This window comes from Peromyscus californicus, unplaced genomic scaffold (assembly GCF_007827085.1).
Source record: "Peromyscus californicus insignis strain IS unplaced genomic scaffold, ASM782708v3 Scaffold_9__1_contigs__length_137607984, whole genome shotgun sequence".
NCBI classification, from domain to species: domain Eukaryota; kingdom Metazoa; phylum Chordata; class Mammalia; order Rodentia; family Cricetidae; genus Peromyscus; species Peromyscus californicus.
The window spans coordinates 11638532-11660616 of NW_026294617.1; the positions used below are offsets into that span (position 1 = coordinate 11638532).

A 22085-nucleotide genomic window follows, 5' to 3' on the forward strand; every position below is an offset into this window, starting at 1 on the left:
GGTATCCTCACAACACAATTCCTGCACGTAAGTCTCAGGGAACATTGAGAAAGAGGCGGGCAGAAAGATTAGAAGAGCCAGAGAGCCGGAATGTCTGCTGAGAGATTATGTCTCATAGAAATGACAAAAATGTTACAACCACAATACCTCAACAACATGGTTGCCTAAACAATGTCTTACTACATATTTCAAGACATCATGGTATACATCATATATATATATATATATGTATGTATATATATATATATATATATATAAATTATACACTCAACTATTTAACCATTTAGTGATCAATATAAGGATGTAAAGAGATTGAAAGGGTTGTGTATTTTTGTGAGGTGCAATGAGAAACAGCTTGGGTTTCATTAGAGATTAACAGTAGAGTTGCTGTATGACCCAGCGCTCCTGCTTCTGATCATGCATCCAGGAGAGATGTAAGTGAATCAAAAGTAGGACATGGAGGAGATTCTTACATGTCCCCACTCACAGCAGCACTGCTCATAATAACCAAGAGTTGTAAGGAACCCAATGTCCACCCTCAGTTGACAGAGACAATATGGCAAATGCGGGAGTTTTAATCTAGAGAATATTATCTAGCTTGGAAAAAAGGAATCTTACCACATGCTACAACATGGATGAGCCCCTAGACATAAGGCTACAAGAATAACCAGTCAGAAAGAGATAACGCCTGTATGATTCTACTTCTGTGGTGGCTAAATTCATGAAAATAGAAACTAGAATGGTGGTGATCAGGGACTGAGAGAAGAGAGAAGCCAAGTATACAATTTAAAGTATAGATTGCTGTATCCAGCAAGACTTGGTTCTAAAACCCTGACTGGGGTGGTTGAATAAGAATGGATGGCCCCCAGAGGCTCACATATTTGAATGATTAGTCCTGGGCTATAAGAAAGATTGGGGAAGGATTGGAGGTGTGGCCTTGTTGAAGGATATGTGTCACCAGGGGTGGGCTTTGAAGTTTCAAAAGTCTCAGTCTCTGCCTGCTGCCTGTAGTGTAGAAGTGAGCTCTCAGCAACTGCCCCAGCGTCATGCCTGCCCATCTGCTGTCATGCTCCCCTCCATGATGTTCACAGACTAACCTTCTGAAACTGTAAGCAGCCCCCAATTACAAATTACCTTCTTCCTTTTCTAAGTTACCTTGGTCATAGTGTTTTGTCATAGCAATGACTAAGACAGTGACGACGACAAAGAAGAAGAAGTGGAAGACGAAGAGGAAGAGGAAGAGGAAGGGAAGGGGAAGGAGAAGGAGAAGGAGAAGGAGAAGGAGAAGAAGAAGGAGAGAGACAGAGAGAGTGGGGGGAGAGAAAATAGCTAGGTTTGGGTAGTCCATGCACTCTGATGGAGATGCACCAAGAGCCTCAGCAGCAACCCAGAACCTCAGTGTGTTTATACATCTGAGTCAAGGAGGTAAGTTTCCTATGCACAGCTGAATAAGGGGGTGGATTAATGGTATACTACTAAATGAGGAGGAAGGTTTAGCAGATTTTGCTGGGGGTCTCTGTAGGGGAGCAGTCTCAGGCTGCAGTCATCCCAGAGGAGGAAGCTGTGGTTGATGGCTTTGGCATACACTGTCAACATTCACACTCACATGAAAATAGAGTTTTGCCATTCCTCTGAGCCTCACCTAGGGAAGCCTTTGCTGTTTCCATGGGCACTGGGGTCCTTGGCATGCCCTTGTAAATAAGCCACATTTATTAGGGATTCCTTCACTCCTTGAAGTGAGTTTTCTTTTTGCAGGATGAAAATGGTCTCAAAGTCTGTCACACAATGATGTCAATAGACAACACTAAAGTAAAGTATATGTCCCCTGAGCCAAAACAGATTCCAAAATCATCTAGTGATGACTGTGCCATAAAAGTTCCCTCGTGATGTAAGAAACTTAAATTTACCCTCATCTGCCTTCATTACCAACATCTACAACCTTCCAGACAGCATCAAAAGTTCCAAAGCAGAACATCTGGAAATTCACCACAATCTGTGGGCAAAACCCACCAGAACTTCTTCCAGAAAGAGTCACACAGGCACTCAACTTCATTCTTCAGGCTCATAAGTGCATAGAAAATATAAGTAACCCATTACTCTCAGTTATCACTATTTCTGTATCATCTATGTGTTTAATATTGCCAACTTCAACATTACAATCAAACCACAGCATACAAATAACAATTGACACCAAGACACTACAGTCTTACTGCTTTCTAACATGGTTTATGTGGGTGAAGATTTGAGGGTCCATTGACACTGATCATCACTCCCTTCCAGCTCAGTCTCCCACAAAAGTCAAATAAGGTTCTCCCTCTGTGCCCAGACAATACAGTCTTCTTTAGAGAAGAAATGGTACTTAAACTCTTGTCATAGAGGCTTCATGTTAGCTGGAGTCAAACAAAGTGGTGTCCAATGCACACAGGGTACACATCATTTACACGATCGACACTAAATAATTATACTTAACAAATCACCTTAGTGGAATATTTTAAGACTAGTTGATCCTCAAAACTCATAACTGCTACCAAAACAACATCCTGAAACACACATTGAAAATTTAAAACACAAATGAGAGGCTAGATCCCACAGGATATGTCATGGTCCCACAGCTCATGCACAGCAGTCACAACAAGAGTGTTCCTAAAAGTTAGAGTTGACTTAGGCTTATGGTTGATATTTTGTTGAAGGGAACAGAACTAGGGATAGAGAAGCATAAGAGAAGATGAACATAGACTCATCTGTATCTTTAACTATCTGTGACTGGCTTTAATTCAAACAAGCTTGTGTTCACAGTTAACCCTTAATAAAATTGGAATCTAGTGCTGTGGGATGGTCTGTATGTCAAGTGTGTTGCTGATTGGTCAATAAATAAAACACTGATTGGCCGTTGGCTAGGCAGGAAGTGTAGGCGGGACAAGGAGGAGAACAAAGCTGGGAAGTAGAAGGCTGAGTCAGAGAGACACTGCCAGCCGCCACGATGAGAAACAGCATGTGAAGATGCCGGTAAGCCATGAGCCACGTGGCAAGGTATAGATTTATAGAAATGGATTAATTTAAGCTGTAAGAAAAGTTAGCAAGAAGCCTGCCACGGCCATACAGTTTGTAAGCAATATAAGTCTCTGTGTTTACTTGGTCGGGTCTGAGCAGCTGTGGGACTGGCAGATGAGAGAGATTTGTCCTGACTGTGGGCCAGGCAGGAAAACTCTAGCTACAATCTAGCTGTAGAAATACTGTGAGGAAGGGGTTGGAGTGATGGCTGAGGCTATAAAGTGTTTGGCTGGCACTCAAGCATGAGTTTCTGAGTTTGGTCCCCAGTACACATAAAAGAAGTAGGTCATGGCAGCACATGTTTGTAATCACAATGCTAAAGGGGCAAAGATCAAAGTATCTGCAGGCCCCTGGACAGTCAGTCTATGTTGTAGAATATTATTTTACCTATGTAAAGATGTGTTACATTTGTTTATGGTGCAGAATAATACTTTAACTATGTAAAGGTGCATTACTTTTGTTTATGCTGTATTTGTTTAATTATGTAAAGATGTGTTGCATTTGTTTCACCTTGCCTGCCTAAGGCACCTGATTGGTCTAATAAAGAGCTGAATGGCCAATAGCTAGACAGAGAAAGGAACAGGGGGTTGGCAGTCAGAGAGAATAAATGGGAGGAGAAATCTAGGCTCAGAAAAAGAAGAGTGGAAGAAAGAAAAAAGAAAGAGGAGAGAAGGAGGGACACGCCCAGGTCAAGAAGCCAGGCAGCTGTCAGCCAGGCAGCTGTCAGCCAAGCAGACACAGAGATGCAGTGACAGTAAGATATACAGAAGTAAGGAATGTAGCTTAAGTTTTCCTGCCTGGCCCACAGTTAGGACAAATCTCTATCTCCTGCCAGTCCCACAGCCGCTCAAACCCGACCAAGTAAACACAGAGACTTATATTGGTTACAAACTGTATGGCCGTGGCAGGCTTCTTGCTAACTGTTCTTATAGCTTAAATTAATCCATTTCCATTAATCTATACCTTGCCACATGGCTCGTGGCTTACCGGCATCTTCACATGCTGTTTCTCATCATGGCGGCTGGCAGTGTCTCTGTCAGCCTTCCACTTCCCAGCTTTATTCTCCTCCTTGTTCCGCCTATACTTCCTGCCTAGCCAATGGCCAATCAGTGCTTTATTTATATCGAGCGATATCCACAGCAAAGGAAGGTAATAATCCCCGAGGCAAAGGGTAGATAAAGAGAAACAGGCTAATTCAAGTTAAAAGAGCTAGCCAGAAACATGCCTAAGCTAGGCCAAGCATTCAAAACTATTAAGCCTCTGTGTCATGATTTGGGAGCTGGTTGGTGGCCCCAAAGAAAAAGCCTGGTACAAGCCTAGCCTAATCAGTAAGTAACAGATCAGGGAGAGAGGCTGCTGCAACAACTAATGTGAACAGTAACTGAGGAATAGTCCTCAAGGTTGACCTGTGGTTTCTATGTGCCTATGCAAGCATGTGCGCCTGAAGGGGGCGGGGGAGGGAGGGGAGAGAGGGGAGAGGAGAGGGGAGCAGGCAAGAGGAGAATGGACCATGGCATAAATGTACCTTAAAAGACCCTAGTACCCAGTATTCAGATGAGAGAAAAGAGGGACGCAGGGAGAGCATCCTGATGAGACTGGGGAGACGCAATACAACATCCGACTTTTGAGCATGTCTAGCTACCAGAGAGAATCCCTCAGGTGTTCAATGAAGCAGAGGGAAAAATATTTAGAGCCTTTGCAATCACCTCTGGGTCATTAGAATAGAACATAAACTCTCTGGTCCCTTAAATTTTAATGAACCTGAGCCCTTTAAAGGTGGCAAGTAGAGCAAGTTTAGCAGTGGAACAATTAAAATGTTAATGGGCCTCTCCTGTAAATAGATTTATGAAAGTTGGAGAATGCTGACAGAGTTGTTTCCTGGCTCACACTTCTTAACTGTCAGTTGAATTCAAGCAAAATTTGCTTTATAAGAAATGCAGAGGCTACATCTGTAGGATGTTACGGCTGCTGCCTACTGTGGTTCCTATATCAAAATTCATTCCAGTACTGCATAATATCCCAAAGCTACTCTGCGATCACATAATTGGCCAGTGTGCATTGAGTCTTGAGTGCCTACTTGTTTTCTTTTGCATTTAGTGCTGTGGCATATTTAAAGGAAGCCTGAGTTCATTTTTGCTCATCCCAATACATAGAGAGTTCAAAAGTTCAGAAGATAGAAAGTGCTTCTCAGCATAAGCCCTGAAATGCATTGGAAAATAAATTTTTGATGTTGAGATACATCCTCAGTTTATTCATGCAGAGAATTGTTTTCTTATCTTTTGGACTTTGATAGCTAGGCTAACCAAAATTTGTTTGAACTCCATAAATATATAATAAAAATTTGACTATTATTTTATTATCATTGACTTCTTTCCAGCCCACACTGAGGTATGTTGACAAATAAACTGTATCTATTTATAGTATATAGTGTGATGATTTGAAATAAGTATTTACTGTGAAATAATCACCAGTCAATCATCACCTCACCTAGTCACACTGTGTGCATGTGTATGAGAACATGCAATATCCACCCCATCAGCAGATTTCAAGTGCACAGTATAGTTTCCTCAGCTACACACACCAACTGTACATCTGATCCTCACATGTACTTCTATTCATAAACTACACCCTTCATTCAGTGTGACAGAGCACATGGGACTTGCAGCTATGAGTACAGATGTAAACTATTCAAATGGGTTAATTTTTACTGATCAACTTCCACTACACTAAATCATGGAGGCAGTTGCCTTAATAATTCAAAAAAAAATGAGAGTTAAAGTCTCCTGGGACTGCCTCTTCCCTCAAGAGCAAAGTGCACTAAAGCTCAGAATTACTGTCAATTCCTAATTAACCATATCAATGAGAAGGAACATTAAACACCACTGAAAACTATCCACTGCAGAGTGACAGAAAACATTTTCCAGATCATAAATTGACAAGCCACATAATTTATACACAGAGAATTGATTCACAGAGTTGCCTAGAAATGTCCTTAAAAATCCCAAGCATGTCCTCATCATTACCACATGGCTATCAGAGTTGTAGGGGTTTTTGTTGTTTTTTAAACAAGCTAGAACTCTCCAGGCATCTACAGCAAATACAGATGTCAGTTTACACTGCTGAGACAGACAGATGTACCATTAATCCCATCTCAAAGTCCTGAAACATTTCTGAAAAGGATAACTTTTGTGCTGGACATTAGCACTCATCCCGGAAGAGATGGAGGAGGCCCTGAAGTCCATCTATAGCAAAGGTTCCAGGGACGTAAGTTATGCAGTGCATTTAGGAATCCTGGGATGTGCTGGCGGGAATAGAATTGCATGTGCATAGGGACAAAGATAAAGATACTGGTAACTATGTAGTGTGGTCCCCAGAAGGTGTTTCCCTTCCACAGCCGCCAACACCTTGCCTTGTTCTTCCCACTCACATCAGTGAATGTTCATCTAACCCATCCCATCTCCCCTTCCAATGCCAAGATGATGATTTCCAGAGCTTCCTCTAGTGAATTTGGTTCCTTTCTAACATCAGTAATGCTAGCCCCTAACTCCTTCATAGTATCTAAGTATCCTGTACTAATACTTACTGATGAGTCTCCTAGAGACTATCTCACCTACCTCTATAATCTCTGCAGATCCAAGGAGAACACCTTGTGGTTATGGACTGACAAGTTCTGCTGGAGTAGTATAAAAGGACACTCTCTTTGCTGAAACTTTGAACCAGGGGACTGACTAGTGGACTGATGGAGGCAGACAGAGGGTGATGTCTGGTCGAGCAAGAAGCACAGGAGGGTGCTCTGCAGGAGCTTCCACTCTTAGTCACCACGACCTTAAACGATGCCCGTGGGAGGAACGTTCTCTACTAGACCAATGCACTTTCACTGGGTCTGTGCAGGCAGTTCTGAGTCTGATTTTCCAAGAGTGGCACTCCCTGTGCATTTCCAAGTTCCTACTTTACACAACTTCTCTGAGGCCTTCTGCAGCCTTCTCAATAGTTTCTGGACTTCCTCTGTAGGTTTTTTTTTCCTCCTGTGCTCTCTGTCTGTTGGAATGTCTGGGTTTCCTCTCTTGCTGACGTTTTCTCCTCACCTGTCTCTCCATCTCAACATCAAGCTGTGGCTCCAGTCCAGACCACACTCCTGACTCTTTTCCTCGGATCTTCCCCAGGAGCCCACGGCTGGGCCCTCAGGGCACACAAGATCCACATGCGCAGTCTAGCATGCCTCTTCTCCCATGCAGCTCCTCCCTCCTTGTGTTTCCAGTTCCCAGTTTCCTTAGCCTCTTTCTCCCCAGCTCACACTCCCATTAACTCCTCCTAAGGCTGGTCCTTCCAGTCTGCTCCTTTCATCTTCAGCTACAGTTCCTGGTTTTAGCATCCCTCTTCTCCCTAGACTGTGGACAGAAGCTCCCAATGGGACTCCCTGACTCTGGATTCATTTCTAACCCATTCATCCTCAAGATGCCAATGTGACTAGACTATGTTTCTGTTTTGAGTTTATGTCTTCTTGGCCATGGGACTAAGAAGCTGAGATTGACAGCATATCAGAATAAATGTTTACTTAGGATGGATGTACACTGTTTCCCAGCTATTCCATAGCAGTGTGCAAAGCCTTCCTGAGCTGTCCCATCTGAACTGATCTAGACTCTTCCTTATACAGTTTACCACTCCAGATGTACTATTAGGAAAGTTAACTATCTTACAGTTTTCATAAGGGAAGCTCTTACCTCCATTTCTTCTTCTCGTCCATTTGACACAACCATCAGCCCCTTGCACCCAGTGCACCTTTACTCAAGAAGCCTGTGAAGGATAAATCAGCTCCTGCAAACCTTCTTGAAAGCCCTGCCCTCGTTCTTCTTCCCACTGGGCTGGAAGTATATGTGAGTAGTCTTTGATTGTTGGTTTGTGTTCCTCCAATCTTACTGGAGTCTGAATAAATGTTTGTTGAACAAACTAATAAGAACAGAAAAACCAACCACATATAAAGGAATCAAGTGAGTGATTTGATTTCAGTATCAAAGTAAAAACCAAAAACAAAACAAGGAAAGACCAACACTGCAGTCCAGGCAGGAGCTCTGAGGTAAGCTCACTAAAGCCATTCTCTTCTAGTCCTGATATGAACATGCTCATAACCAAAGGGCTGGATTCAATGGAGGAGGAGAAAACTAGCCTTACACCTTAGTAAAATGTGCACTGCTAGGATGCGGAAGGAAAGCATTAAGAGTGCTCAGAGATGGCTTTTCCAGGTCTCCAGTCCTCCCCTCGAAGTGTAGACAGCATAGAGACATAGGTGGGAGGAGCTCGGAGGGAGAACACCGGCCTCGCCTACGTGAAGCTGAAGCGCTGGACTCCATTCCTACTACTAAAATAATAAGAACAAAAATTAACTAATGGTACTGACAGCTTGCTCACCTTCTGGAAGGGTGTTTATACAATGAACAGCCTCAGAAGAAGGATGGAACATGTCCTGCTGCAGCTGGGGCAGAGTCCTCCTAAGAATTAACACCAAGACCATTTCCTGTCAGCAAGGGTTAGCCGGTCTGTGAATAGGCTCCTTACAATGCCATGGCGCTCTCAAGTTGGAGGCTTCTCAGCTTCAGCTCTGCAGTGCCTCCTCCTGGGCCTCTCCTTGCTGTTGGCAGGGAACTGAGGGGAGGGGTGAGTGACGCGGACACTCCCTTAGTGCTGTCTGCACTGGAGGACTGACAGGGCATCTGTCTTGACTGAGGAATCTGTCTTCCCTCAGGAACTAAAGCTGTGGTAGACTAACATGTTAGCTTATGAGCAGAGTAAAATCACAGACCTTTCATAAGGGGACTGAAGAGAAATCTAAAACACAGAATTTCAAAAGACAAGTGTTTAATAAATGTGAATGAAATTGAATAATGCCAGAATAAAAGTCCTTGTGTACAGTAGAGTAAGTAGGAGCCCCAATTTTAGACCCAGACTAGATTCTAGTCCTAACTCCTTCTGAGTTAACTATCTGAACTTTCTCTGAAGCTTCAGATCCTTATAGGCACTTTCTTCAGAAAAACATAATTTCCTTATCATAACATATACACTCTACTACCATCTTCTGATATGATTTTTGTGGGGACTAACAGAACTAAAATAAAGAACATGATTTGTTCCTGGCATGTGAAAAATACCTAAGACCTTTACAATAATCAGTTGTTAATGAAAGGGAACAGTTACTAAAGACTCACTTTTGTGAAATATACATATTGTACATATTTCACACACACACACACATATACATATGTAAGCATATATGTATTATATACCCACATTTATTCCTAATTCCACTATTGAAAAGAGACGGAAACCTTTCATTTGTAACCAAGTGGCTGGAACTGGAGATGATTACGTTAATGAAATGATCCAGGCACAGAAACACAGATTTTACGTGGTTCACAGCACATGTGGAAATGAAAGTGTTGGTTTCCTAGCCATTTACCACACTGTGGTGATGAGCGGAAGCTAACGGGAAGAGGGACAGCAGAGAAGGGTGGACAGTCAACAACAAGTCCTAAGTACAAACAGAAGGAGCAAAACATTTCACCGCTTCATAGAGAAAGTGTGTGTAGGGCCAGAGGAAGCCCCAAGTGAGTGACCTCCTGTATGAACGTGTGTTTAAACATGAGTATAGACTCTTGAGGACTCCAGGACCAACTGGCTCCTGGTATATTGACGAAGCCATTCCCCATATGGGACAGGCTCAAGAGGGAGGAAAGAGTTCCTCAGGCAGCCCCAGGAGGGGTGCTCATGAACAACTGGCCATGTGTACAAAGACTAGCAAGCGCAGCTTTCTCCTCCAGGAGGTTTTCAGCCTGAGATGGCTGCCTACAGAGATCTCCTCCCCAGACTAGCTAGCCCTCCCCATGTGCTGGACCTAATAAACACGAGCGAGTTCCCAGATTGTAATGGAGTGGTTACAGCATCCCACCTGATCCCACTTCAGTATGTGTCCCTGTGTGTGTCTTTTCTAAATCCCCTTACACCCCTAGCCAGGGTTCTGGGATCCAAGGTGTGTAGGTCACAGCAAGTGTAGATTATAATAATGTGGTACATATGTATTGTATATAGTTAAGGCTAGAAGAAAGGATTTTAAATGTTTTAAATACAAAAGGTAATGGGTCTGGAAAGAACTCAGTAAATAAAGTGCTTGCCTTTCCAAAACCCACAAAAAGTGGGGTTCGGGGGGAGCCAGGCATGGTGGTATGTGTTTGCAATCCCAGTGCAGGGCAAATGGAGACAGATGGATCCTGGAGGCTCATTGATTAGCCAGCCTAACCTGCCTGGCAAATTTCAGGCTATTGAGAAAAACTGTCTTTAAAAAAGAAAAAAGAAAAAAAGAAAGGCAATGGCTGAAGAATGATACTCAAGGTTGTCCTCTGGCAGATATATGCACCAGCACACACATGTGCACACACACACATATGCATGCATACACACAAAAACACACACACTTGAGGTGAATGAATAGCTAAAGACATAGACAGGCTCACCTGAATTTAAACATCATACATTGTATAGAGGTGTCAAATACCCAACAGTGGCCCTCAATACACTCATGCACATAGTATGTATCAAAGTAAATCTAATTTTAAAATTAAATTATATATAATATAGTATATTATATATAAAAAGTTAAAGTATATGAAAGACCATGAGCTGACCATAATGCTGTGTGTGGACAGGCAGTCAGCTGGGCTCCATGTAAAAACAGGAATAAGAACTGCACAAAGGGTATTTCAGTGCTGCTGTTTATAGCATTTGACAACTGAGGAAATATAAAACTTAAATTACTCATAAGTTACCATAGAAAAGGGCTTGCTACAACCATGGCACCTTAGGCTCATAAATAACAAGAAAATAAATGAGAAGAAAAGTCTTTTTAAAGAAAGTTTTTGGGTATACTAAAGGAGAAGATAGGCAAAGTGCCCAAAAAGGTAGAAGGCAGAGACAAGTAGATGGCTGGTGGCATTCTGAGTTGAACCCCATGGAGATGATCAGCATCTAGCGCAAAAATGCAAGTCTGTAGTTCCACAGAGCCTGCAGCCAGCTGTAGAGACAGGGTCCACGTCAGAATAGAGTGCAAGATGAGAACTGGTAGGAAGAAAGGCAAGAGAAATGACGTGGCCAGGGGAGGAGGGACCCTGCAGATGACACTGGGAATACAGAGGAAAAGGCAAAAGCTATAGAAAAGCAGAAAGAGAAAGAGCTAGCTATGTCATATGCTACAGAAAGTGAGGATGGGTACATTCAAAGAAGAAGGCTCTGAGAAGCATCCACAGCAGAGGAGAGCAGCCTGCAACAAATGGATAAATTATAAAAAAAATCAAGTTATGGGAACGTAGCTCAGGGCAAAGTGAGTTCAGTTCCCAACATCATATAAAAGTAACAGAAAGCAACTGATGGCTGTAATCCTGGTGCTCTCAAAGAACAAACAGGAGGGAGGGTCCCTGGGGCTTACTGACCAGTCAACATAACCGAAACTGTGAGTTCCAGTTGGAGTGAGAGATTTTGTTTCAGATAACAAAAAACAAAAATAAACAAACAAGCAAAAACCCAAACAGGTTTGACCAATGGACTAAAATAGAGGACCTGGAAATAAACAGACAAGACTATGGCCACCTCATTTTGGACAAAGCGGGCAACAACGTACATTGGAAAATATAGCCTGTTCTACAAATGATGTACACCAAGCTGGATATTCACCTACAGAAGAATGAAATTGAGTTAATATCTTTCACCTTGTAGAAAAAAATCAATAAAATGGGTAAAATACCTTAATTATAACCTGAAACAGTGAAATTTCTAGATGAAAACATAGGGAATATTCTTGAAGGCTCTGGAGTAGGCAAGAACTTTCTGAAAAGAATTTCAGTAGTGTAGAAATTAGTACCAGTTATCAACAGATGGGGCAACATGAAATTAAAATTCTTCTGTTCAGTAAAGGACACCATCATCAGAGCACAGAGCCCACAGAATGGGAGAAAATCATTACTAGCTACATTCAGGGGAGGACTAACAGACATTACAAAAAAACTTCAGAAAGCAGATATCAAGGAAATAAAACTTCCAATCAACAAATGGCCTAATGAGTTGAACACATAGCTTTGAAGTGGGGGGGGGGATACCATAAGTGACCAACAGCTATTTTTAAAAGTGTTCAACATTCCTAATCACAAAGGAAAAGCAAATTAAACGTACTCAGAGATAGCGGAGGAACCTTTATACATTGCTATGAGGAATAAAAATTAACACATCTGACTCAGGGCTACTGTTGCTGTGATGAAACACCATGACAAGAACAACATGAGGAGGAAAGGGGTTATTTGACTGACACTTGCCCATCATAGTCCATCACTAAAGGAAGTCAGGACAGGAACTCAAACACAGCAGAAGCATGGAGGCAGGAGCTGATGCAGAGACCATAGAGGGGTACTGCTTAGTGGTTTGTTCCACATGGCTTGCTCAGCCTGCTTTCATATAGAACTCAGGTCCACCAGCCTAGGAATGGCATGATCCGCAATGGGTTGGATCCTTCCCCATCAATCATTCATTAAGAAAATATCCTACAGGCTTGCCTGTAACTGGATTTTATGAAGGCATTTTCCTAACTGAAGTTCCCCCCTCTCAAATGAGTTCATCTGTATCAAGCTGACATAAAACCACCCAGCACATCATCCATGTAAAAATTAGTATGAGTTTCCTCAAAAATTAAAACCAGAATTACCATATGACCCAGCTGTTCCATTCCTGGGCACATACCCAGAGAACTTTGTACCCTATTATCTTAGTTAGGGTTTCTATTGCTGTAAAGAGACACTATGACCATAGCAACTCTTATAAATGAAAATATTTAATTGAGGGGGCTCGCTTATAATTTCAGAGGTTCAGTCCATTATCATCATGGCAGCTTGCAGGAAGATGTACTAGAGCTGAGAGTCCTACACCTTGACTCAGAGGCAACAGGAATAGCATACGAAATCTCAAAGCCCACCCCCACAGTCCACAGTGACACACTTCCTCCAACGAGGCTATTCCCACTACAACAAAGCCATACCGCCTAATAGTGCCACTCCCTTTGGGGGCCATTTTCTTTCAGAGCACCACACCTACTATATATATATATATATATATATATATATATATATATATATATATATATATATATATATATATTTACACATTCATGTTTATTGTTTTTGTATTTACTACAGCAAGGAAACAGAGCCAATATTGATGTCATAAACAGATAATTCGGTAATGAAAATCTGGAACATGTTCTAAATGGAATATTATTCAGCTGTTAAGAAAAATGAAATCACTAAATTTAAAAAAAAAATGATAGATTTAGAGACTGTGACTTTAAGTGAGGTCACTCAATCTCAAAAAGAAAAAAGAATTATGTTCTGTTGCATATGCAGATCCTTGTCTACAACTGTATATACATGTGTGTATGTAAACAAATGTGGTTACAATACAGAAGAAAGAGTGATTTCAGAATGCCCACTCTAACTATGTGGATGTCCACTGAGATGTATAATGTTTGAGACAGGGCAAATATTTGAGGGGCTATGTTAACCTATCCATGTAGTGTTTGTTATTTGTGAATTCATGCTTTTTTAAATTAAGGTGCCGAATGATAGGAGATAACCAAAGTTATCCTCTGGCAACACACTCATGAGCACACATGTATACACACAAAGAAAGGAAGAGAGGGAGGGAGGAAAGAAAGGAGAAAGAGGGAGCGAGGGAGGGAGGAAGAGATGAAGAGAGAGGAGGGGGCAGGGAAGAAGAATAAAGAAGCATCAATTAGCTGTCTTTTAGACATTAAAGGTAAGGCAAAGAAACAGGGTCAAGACAGGTCAACAGACAAGACAGACTACAAACAGAAAACAGAACAGTATTTGTGAATGGAAAGGAAATGGTACAAACAAAAAAGCCACATTAGGAAGAGAGATGTAGAGAAAACACACAGGAAGCCCCAGAAGCATCAAAGCAAGGGTGCCATGGACAGGAATGAGAGATGAAAGAAGAAAGGGTTAAACTTGGGGACACTGAAACAGAGGACAGAAACCACATGCAAATGTGCCTAATGCCAATATTAGCTATAAAGCATGGGTTGCCAAAGCTGTAAGGCAAATGTCTGGGTCCAGTTGGTGGGGTAGCAGAAAGAATAACTATTGCTAAACATAAGTAAACAGATTTAGATCTCAGAGAAAGATCAGAATGGGTAGAGTTTGAACATAGTGAATGGAGTTGAAAATGGTGGAGGAATCACCAGGGAGCATGGTAAACAGAAACAGGGCTCTAGAGACAGGACTCAAAGGTGACCCCACTGCTCCTCAGCCATGAAACTTCAGCTGCATTCTAAATTCCACCCATTTTGGCTCCAGGTTTCCACGTCAGCTATAGAAGTCTGGACCACATTTCTGCACAAGTCTGTAGTAGGGAGAGATTGTATTATGGTTTGTACATGAAGGATCCTCTCAGAAGGTTTATCTAAATTGCAATGCTCAGCAGTCAACATGTAGAGACGTGATTGGCACCTGAGGACAATGACCTAGTCAATAGCTAAATCCCTGATAAAATCCCAACTTAATAGCATCAATGGGAGGTGGTGATCAGTTGAAGGAAGTAGGTCATAGGACGCACCCTGGAAAAATATAGCTAGTCCTCATGCTAGCCCACCTGCTGTGGATATCGCTCTGTATAAATAAACACTGATTGGCCAATAGCCAGACAGGAAGTATAGGCGGAACTAACAGAGAGAAGAATTGAGGAAACAGGAAGGGAAGGGGAGATTGCCTGGAGTCGCCGCCAAGACAAGAAAGATGTAAGGTACCGATAAGCCATGAGCCACGTGGCAAAGTATAGATTAATAGAAATGGGCTAAATATAAGAGTAAGAGCTAGACAATGATAGGCCTGAGCTAATGGCCAAGCAGTTTAAATAATATAAGAGTCTGTGTGTTTATTTTATAAGTGGACTCCCGGACTGGCGGGACTTGGTGGGAGCTGGAGAGAAATTCTCCAGCTACATCCACCCTCCCAACCCCCAACCCCCAACCCCACTTCTTGTCCACACTAAGGTGGGTGACTTTGCTCTGTCACACTGTTAGCCATGGTGTTCTGTCTCACCACAGCCTATAAACAGCAAAGCAAACCAATCATGGACTGAAAACTCAGACAGTATGAGCCAGGCAAACTCTTCTTCCTTTACTATTTACGTAGGTCTTTTCTCACTGCACAGGCAAAGCCTCTAACGCATGTGGATGCAAAGTCTAAGTGCCATGTTTTGAATTCTATGCCAGAAATACCTATGTGAGGTGCACATATTAGAGCATGGATGTGAGATGTCCCATACAGTTTAGGAGACTGCCTGGTCACACATTGACCTTGCCCTTTTAAAGTCTCCCCACCCAGGTGTTAGACAAACATAAATATCCCAAGTTCCAAGGACTTAGGTGACTAGCTCTATTTTTTTTGTTGTTGTTGTTGTTGTTGTTGTTGGTTTGTTTGCTTGTTTGTTTTCCAGGACAGGGTTTCTCTGTGTAGTTTCAGTGCCTGTCCTGGATCTCACTCTGTAGACCAGGTTGGCCTTGAACTCACAAAGATTCACCTGGCTCTGCCTCCCAAGTGCTAGGATTAAAGGCGTGTGCCACCACTGCCTGCTTTGGCTAGCTCTATCTTAATTCAGTCCTGATCTCTACAGTACCTCCATGTTGGGGGATATTTGATCACACTGTGAACCCTGAGTTTGCATTTGCATTAATTAAATAAAATTAACTTTAGGTCAGATGGCTAAGATAGCAACTAGTTGACAGAAAGTAATCACAGCACCAGAAGGCACCTGGAAAAGACAGAGACCATGGAAGTGGTGGAAAGGGACTTTGAGTGTCGAGGCTTTCTCTGTTTTGATGGACTTAGTGCTTTTTGGGAGACAGATGCTATGGAAACGTGGGGAACTGGACATACAGAATAAAAGAAAGGTAAAAAGCCACATGGCAAAACATAGATTAATAAAAGCAGGTTAATTTAAGTTGTAAGAGCTAGTGGGACAAGCCTAAGCTAAGGCTGAGCTTTCATAATTAATAAGAAGTCTCCATGCCATTATTTGGGAGCTGGCTGGTGGGACAGAGAAAGACTCATTACACCTCCATGTTCACTATTTTCATCTCACTGTTATGCAAGTGTTCACAAAAGTACATCACAAAGGCTATATTTTAATATAACTGCCCTTTGAAGTTTCAAAGATCTGGGTAGAGTTTATCTACTCCTCCTGTTTAATCCTGCATGTTTAGAGTACCATTAACATAAGTAAACTCATCAATATCCCCTTATCAAAATGTCAGCACTCATAAGGCTGAGGCAGGAGGATTACTGAGATTTCAAGGCCGGCCAAGTTTGTAGCATGATTAGTCTATCAAACAAACAAACAGAAAGCCTTAAGGCCATCACTAAGCAGCAGTTGGGAATTTCTCATGGAAAGTCTTCAGTAAGCAAAGAGAATTCAGAACTTCCTGGTAAGTTCTATCACATACATCAGGACAATTGGCACTCAAACGGAGCACTGATGCCCACCGAACCCAGAGTTGTTGCAACCCAGAAGAGGTGCCCAAAGTGTCTTGACATCCCCTAGATTGAAAATATCAGCTTCGATCCCACTCAGAAGACATAGAAAAATTAAAACAAACTTCATAAAAAACAGCCTGGGCCTGGATGTTCTGGAATAGTTAAACCCCAACTCTGGAACTAAGTATGGTGTAGTGGTAGAGGCATGCTTGTAATCTCAGTACTTAGGAGGTAGAGGCAGGAGAATCGGAAGTTCAAGGACATTTTCAGCTACATAGTGGGTGAGATCAAGTCTAGCAAGGGCTGCATGTGACTCCTTGTCAAAAAACAGAAAGAAAAAGAAGAAAGGCGAGGAAGAGCCCTAGCTCTGCAGTGAAAACATCTGGGTTCAGATCTGGCAATGAAAATCTCAACTCAGCCATATCTCTTCCCCCTCATGGGCACGAAAGAACTGTCCATCTCACTCATGACACTGGTAACTGCAAAGTAGTTAAGAGTCGTCTGGTGTCTAAGTAGGAATCTAAGGGAGTTAACTGCCAGCTGTGGTTTGTGATAACTACTCACACAATGAGTCCTTCAGTGGAGTGCTGATTTTCTGAATCAGTCTCACATTAGTCATCCAAAGCTTCCAAATTGTGATCAAACAAAATCATCAGACCGATCAATCATCATGAGAATGGGGAAATCCATGGCACACATCTTTTGTCTCATTAATAAATTTTCTAAATGAGTTTCCCTTCTAAGAAATACAATCATAAATGTGACATGTATGTAAATCTGACTCTTGGTGAGCTGCTCATTTTCACTTGATCTTCTAAGACAAGCTACACATAATTTGATTCACTACATTCACTACACTGATGACCTGTAAGTGTGGGTCAATCGGATGGCATACTTTCATCAGCGGTCTTTAATTCATCAAAAGCCTATATCCAGGAGTAATAGACCTCAGATGTCAATGACAATCTCAGGAAGAATTCTCTTGCATTTAACAAATAGGCAGGTGTGTGGTAGTCAAGTGCTATATGTGTATTCTACATGCCAAGAATTGCAAAAAAGCCTGGCAATGGATCCCACTGTGGTCCTGATGTGTGAACTCCAGCACCAGAGAGAACTACAAACAAATGACAGGACTTCCCCTACCATAAATAACTAAAAGTCATCAGAGTGACTTTAGCAGTTCCTTGAAAAACACATCTCTATTAAATCTTTCAAGAATTTATATTAGTTTTAATATCTGACTTCACTTCATCTGATATATAAATACAGCTACAATTCTTTTTTTTTTATTGCAATATCATCATTCTAGGCCAAAGAGTCAACAATGAAAGGAGATGAACACTGTCATGTAAGAGTGGAGTGTGTCTTCCCACCGGGGTTGTTCAGTCCAGTGTTCATGGGTAAATGAGACAAGGAAACCCAGGGTTCACTTTAACAGTATTACCACTAAAGCGACTTTGCTCTAAAGCATTATAAGATAAAGGCTTTCACAGGCACAGGCTACCCAGAGTGATGTTTTCCGAGATAAAAGAAAGAGTCTAAATTCACCTCTTCAAAGTAAACAATGCAAATCTTACCAATTCCAGAGAAATCAAACTTACAGCAATTCCTCGAATTTCAGAAGAATACACATTTGGCCACTATGTAGTCAAAGTTGTGAAATACAGTGTCACCCTGGCCCTGTTCATAGTTCATGACCTGTGCAGTAACCAGGCAGCAGACTGAATTTCACAGAGGATGAAGTACTGAAAGGTAACGTGAACCCCCAAACGGTATTTTTCTTACAGGAAGAAGTAAGGCTGGGGAAAGGTATGAGTGGCTTTTCTCTAAACCACTTTTTTATTGTGTATTAATTCCTATTTCAGAAAAGCAAAGAAGAGGGCATGCAGAAACGTTCCAAGGGCTCTGCTGTCTGCTCATAGCTGCCCAAGAGCAGAAGGGGAAAAGCAGAGTCAGAGCCGGCATTCTCCAGTAGACTGATATAACGTAAGACCTAGCAAAAACTTCTCCAGCCAGTTAAGTAGACCAGGCTGTAGGACTTCTCAGAACTCCCAGCGCTCCACATGGTGACCAAGAACAGACATTTCCCCGGTCTTACTTCTAAGGAAGAAGGAATCCCCCCCCCCCCCCCCGTGCCCCTTCCTCCTAAGCACACAAGTGCCTCTCCTCAGCCGCTGACACAAGCATTACTGGCTCCTCGCCTATCTCATCAGATCCTTGAAATAACCCATTCTTTGGACTTCATCATATCTCCCCCAAAGCGGGGGGAATGTGCAGAAACACTTAGATTCTTTTTTTTAAAAAGTCAAGATAATTCCCTTTCGACGGGGTTTCATGCAAAAGCCTTGTAGAGAGTGGGCAGTTACTCCCCAAATATGAAAATATACACTCAAACTCGGGAAGGGGGGGCGTCCGTCAGGTTCTTGGAAAATATTAGGTTGAAATATCAGGGTCCACTCAGTAGCACTAGTTCTGCTGGGCGGTGGCGCTCCCTGAGGTCTAGTCTATGATAACGTTCCCGCCAGTACCCAGTTAGGGACATCCTCAAGTTCTCACGCCTAGTGCATCGCAGCACCCCATCCCTCCATTGCTTCCCAGAGAGACCTTGGTGTAGAGTAGGACGGGGGCGCACAGACCTAAGCTAGCTTTCAGAGCTGTTGGGCTCCACTTACATGCCGGGCTGGAGCTGCAGGGCGCTTCCTGGTGGCCAGTGGTCGGCCGCCCAGAGGCAGAAGCACCAGAACCACAGTGGGGAGGTCATCTCAGTGATGCTGAGCCAGCGGGGCCACCGCCCCAACTGCGCGCGGTGCGCCGCTCGGAATCTTCAAGTCCGAATCGCGGAATCTTCAAGTCCGAATCGCGCGCTGAAGTTGGGCTCGCCAGGCAGAAGTTGCTAGTGCCGGCTCGCTCTCGAGGACCGCGATGTGCGTCTTGCTGCGCAGGGCGCGGCAGCAGCTCGACCCCAGCAGGCGATATAGGCAACAGCGAGCGAGCGCTAGTTGTGGCCGGCCAAGCCAACCCCAGGCGCTGTAGCCCAAGAGCTGCACAGCCCCTGCATTACCCGAGACAACTAGAGACCAGCGAGCATAGCGGTCCTGCAGCCCCCGCAGCCCTGGTGCCATGGCAACGCGCTCGCCGCCCTCTGGCCCCAGCCCCTCCAGAGCGCTTAAAGAGACAGCCCCCTGGCCACCACGCGCTCCTTGCGCTGCAGGGCGGCCCCCGCCCCCACGCCCTCTTCACCCTCTCTTCTCCAAGGGGCGCTGGGCGGTGGCTGGGGAAGCATCTGGCACCTCATATCATGTTCTTCCACCAATAATCCACACAACTCTACTCCCAACCTCTTCCTCCAAATCCTTTGAGCATCCTCCGCCCCAAGCCAGCAAAGATGCTAAGCAGTGCCGGCTTTCCCCCTCCAACACTAACCTGCTTAGGACCAACCAGCTGCGCATCTGCCACCAGCGGAGAGCAAAAGGAAGCTGACTTTTGATTCCCTCTCGCTCAGCTCCCTCCCACCTGGAGGCTGTGAGGACAATCTGAGCACAGCTCTGGGGGAGGTAAGCTTGAAGTAGGAAAGGAATTGCAATTGACCGAGTCCAGTCTGCTGCCAAATCGACAGTTGCTGTACACATCGCTGGCGCATCTAGAAGTCCTGGATATTCAAAATGAGATAATCTCCCTCCGCTCTATTTGGCCACCGTCTCACACATTTTAGGCACCAAGAGTTTTAAGAGGCGCCGGCTCTTCTCCAAACCTAGTCCCTCCTTCCTTCAAACCAGCTCTGAGTGCCTAAAATCCGCAGAGCAACCTCCAGTTGCTAGCCCCCGTGGTCCTTCCAGAAGGGAACAGCGTCTGCTCAAATCGGGAAGCTTAGGCTGTGGAACTAGCCCGCGCTGCCAGGGATGCTCAGCCAAGAGCAGAACGGAGCGAGCAGAGCGAGCGGTAGGCAGTAGCTTCTCCGGCCGGAGGCTATGCCTCTGCCCGGCGCCAGCTGCTGTCTGGAAGGCCACAAGCCTCTGGGAGTGTGTTTTGTGAAAATAAAAATCTATGGCGCGTCATGCCCTCCAACAAGGACAGCCCAGGCTTGGGAGCCATCATCTGCGGTTAAACTCCCCTCCCCCAAATGCGAAGCAATCTGCAGGGGGATAACTTTTGCCTTTTGCTTTTATTCCTAAACTTAAAAAAGTGTCTCTCCAGAGAGTTGTTCCTTGTCAAATACTTAAAGTGGTACTATCTGGTTCCCTCACTCGTAGAAGCCCTAAAAGAATCTTTCTTAAAAGATGGCTTGGATTCCCTTTTGCCCTCCATGGACGAATTAATCACCTACCCCTTAATCCCCAACTTTCAAACCAATGTTCCTTTATTACTTTCAGCTTTTCTGACACGGAGAAAACAACTGGGCATTTCTAGAGGGACTGGAGGATGCTGCTGAGGTGTCTCTGAAAAGAAAATAAAGAGGGGTCTGTGAAAGAAAGAATCAGACCTTCAGGCTTTAGAACTTCTTGACTGTACTCCTTGATTTTAAGTTGGACTTCTTCCAGCATCTTCTATTTATCTTAGACTTATCTATCGTTATATATTCGTTCTTTAAGTTAAACTTGTATACGTGTGTGTGTGTGTGTGTGTGTGTGTGTGTGTGTGTGCGCGCGCGCGCGCGTTCTTTATTTGAGTTAAACTTGTGGACAAATTTTAAAATTGTAAATGTGCAGCAAGTTGTCTTTTGGCATATATCCTGAAAAGATAATTTTAGAGCTGGTTGCACAAAATAAACATTAATTTAAACTCCCCTAAACTATAAATTATTCTTATTTTCTTTCCTAGAGGCAGTTCTGCATACAGCAGGCCCTGAAGACCAGAAGTCCAACCCTAGAGTCACTGAGCCTAGCAACAGTGCTAACCTGTGCTCCAGAGGTCTGAGGTCACCTGACCACCTTCGGATTAGTTCTCAGCATAGATTGCTAAACCACACCTATATTGTAAAATCCACACTTCATTCTTCAAAGGTATCTCCAATCTCTTGGTCATCTTTAATAAATACAAGAAAAAATAATAACAAAGTTGATTGTTTAGTCTCCCCTCCCTCCTCTTCTTTGACCCCTCCTCTTCCAGGACAATGTTAATGAACAGTCAGATGGCTCGGGACAAGCAGGGACCTATGGGGATGAGAACATAAGAAAGTCACTGGCTAATACACAGCAACAGTGTCTTCTGAACTTTGTATCCTGACTGTGTACAGTGTACGCATAGGTGAAAAGATGAGCCCTGTCCCTTCTAATTCCATTTCTTAAAGCTGAGGTTGTTTTAATACAGTTTTGGTCTTGATGGTGTTAATGAAAATGTCTAGCACACCCAAACATGACAGGGTGACTAACTGTCTCCTGAAACTCCCTGTGACATGCTATGCCTTTCTTTGCTTCTGGGCTAGCTTTAACTCTGTAGGGGTCTACAGCTAATCCC

At 43.4% G+C, this 22085-nt stretch overlaps 1 protein-coding gene across 12 annotated transcripts in view; it reads right to left on the reverse strand.

Annotated features, from left to right (window-relative positions):
• The window catches only part of LOC128106497 (EGF-like and EMI domain-containing protein 1), a 719003-nt gene extending 698368 nt beyond the window's left edge, over positions 1-20635 (reverse strand). For 2 of the 12 annotated variants that reach the window (XM_052732020.1, XM_052732021.1), the window contains exon 1: positions 20055-20635. In XM_052732020.1, the coding sequence (XP_052587980.1) occupies positions 20055-20260 (206 nt within the window). In that variant the 5' untranslated portion in view covers positions 20261-20635. Of the gene's footprint in view, positions 1-19303; positions 19489-20054 lie in introns of those variants that run through there. The other 10 variants (XR_008216732.1, XR_008216730.1, XR_008216731.1 and 7 more) reach the window with 10 other exon arrangements.
• Between the last annotated feature and the right edge of the window lie 1450 nt (positions 20636-22085).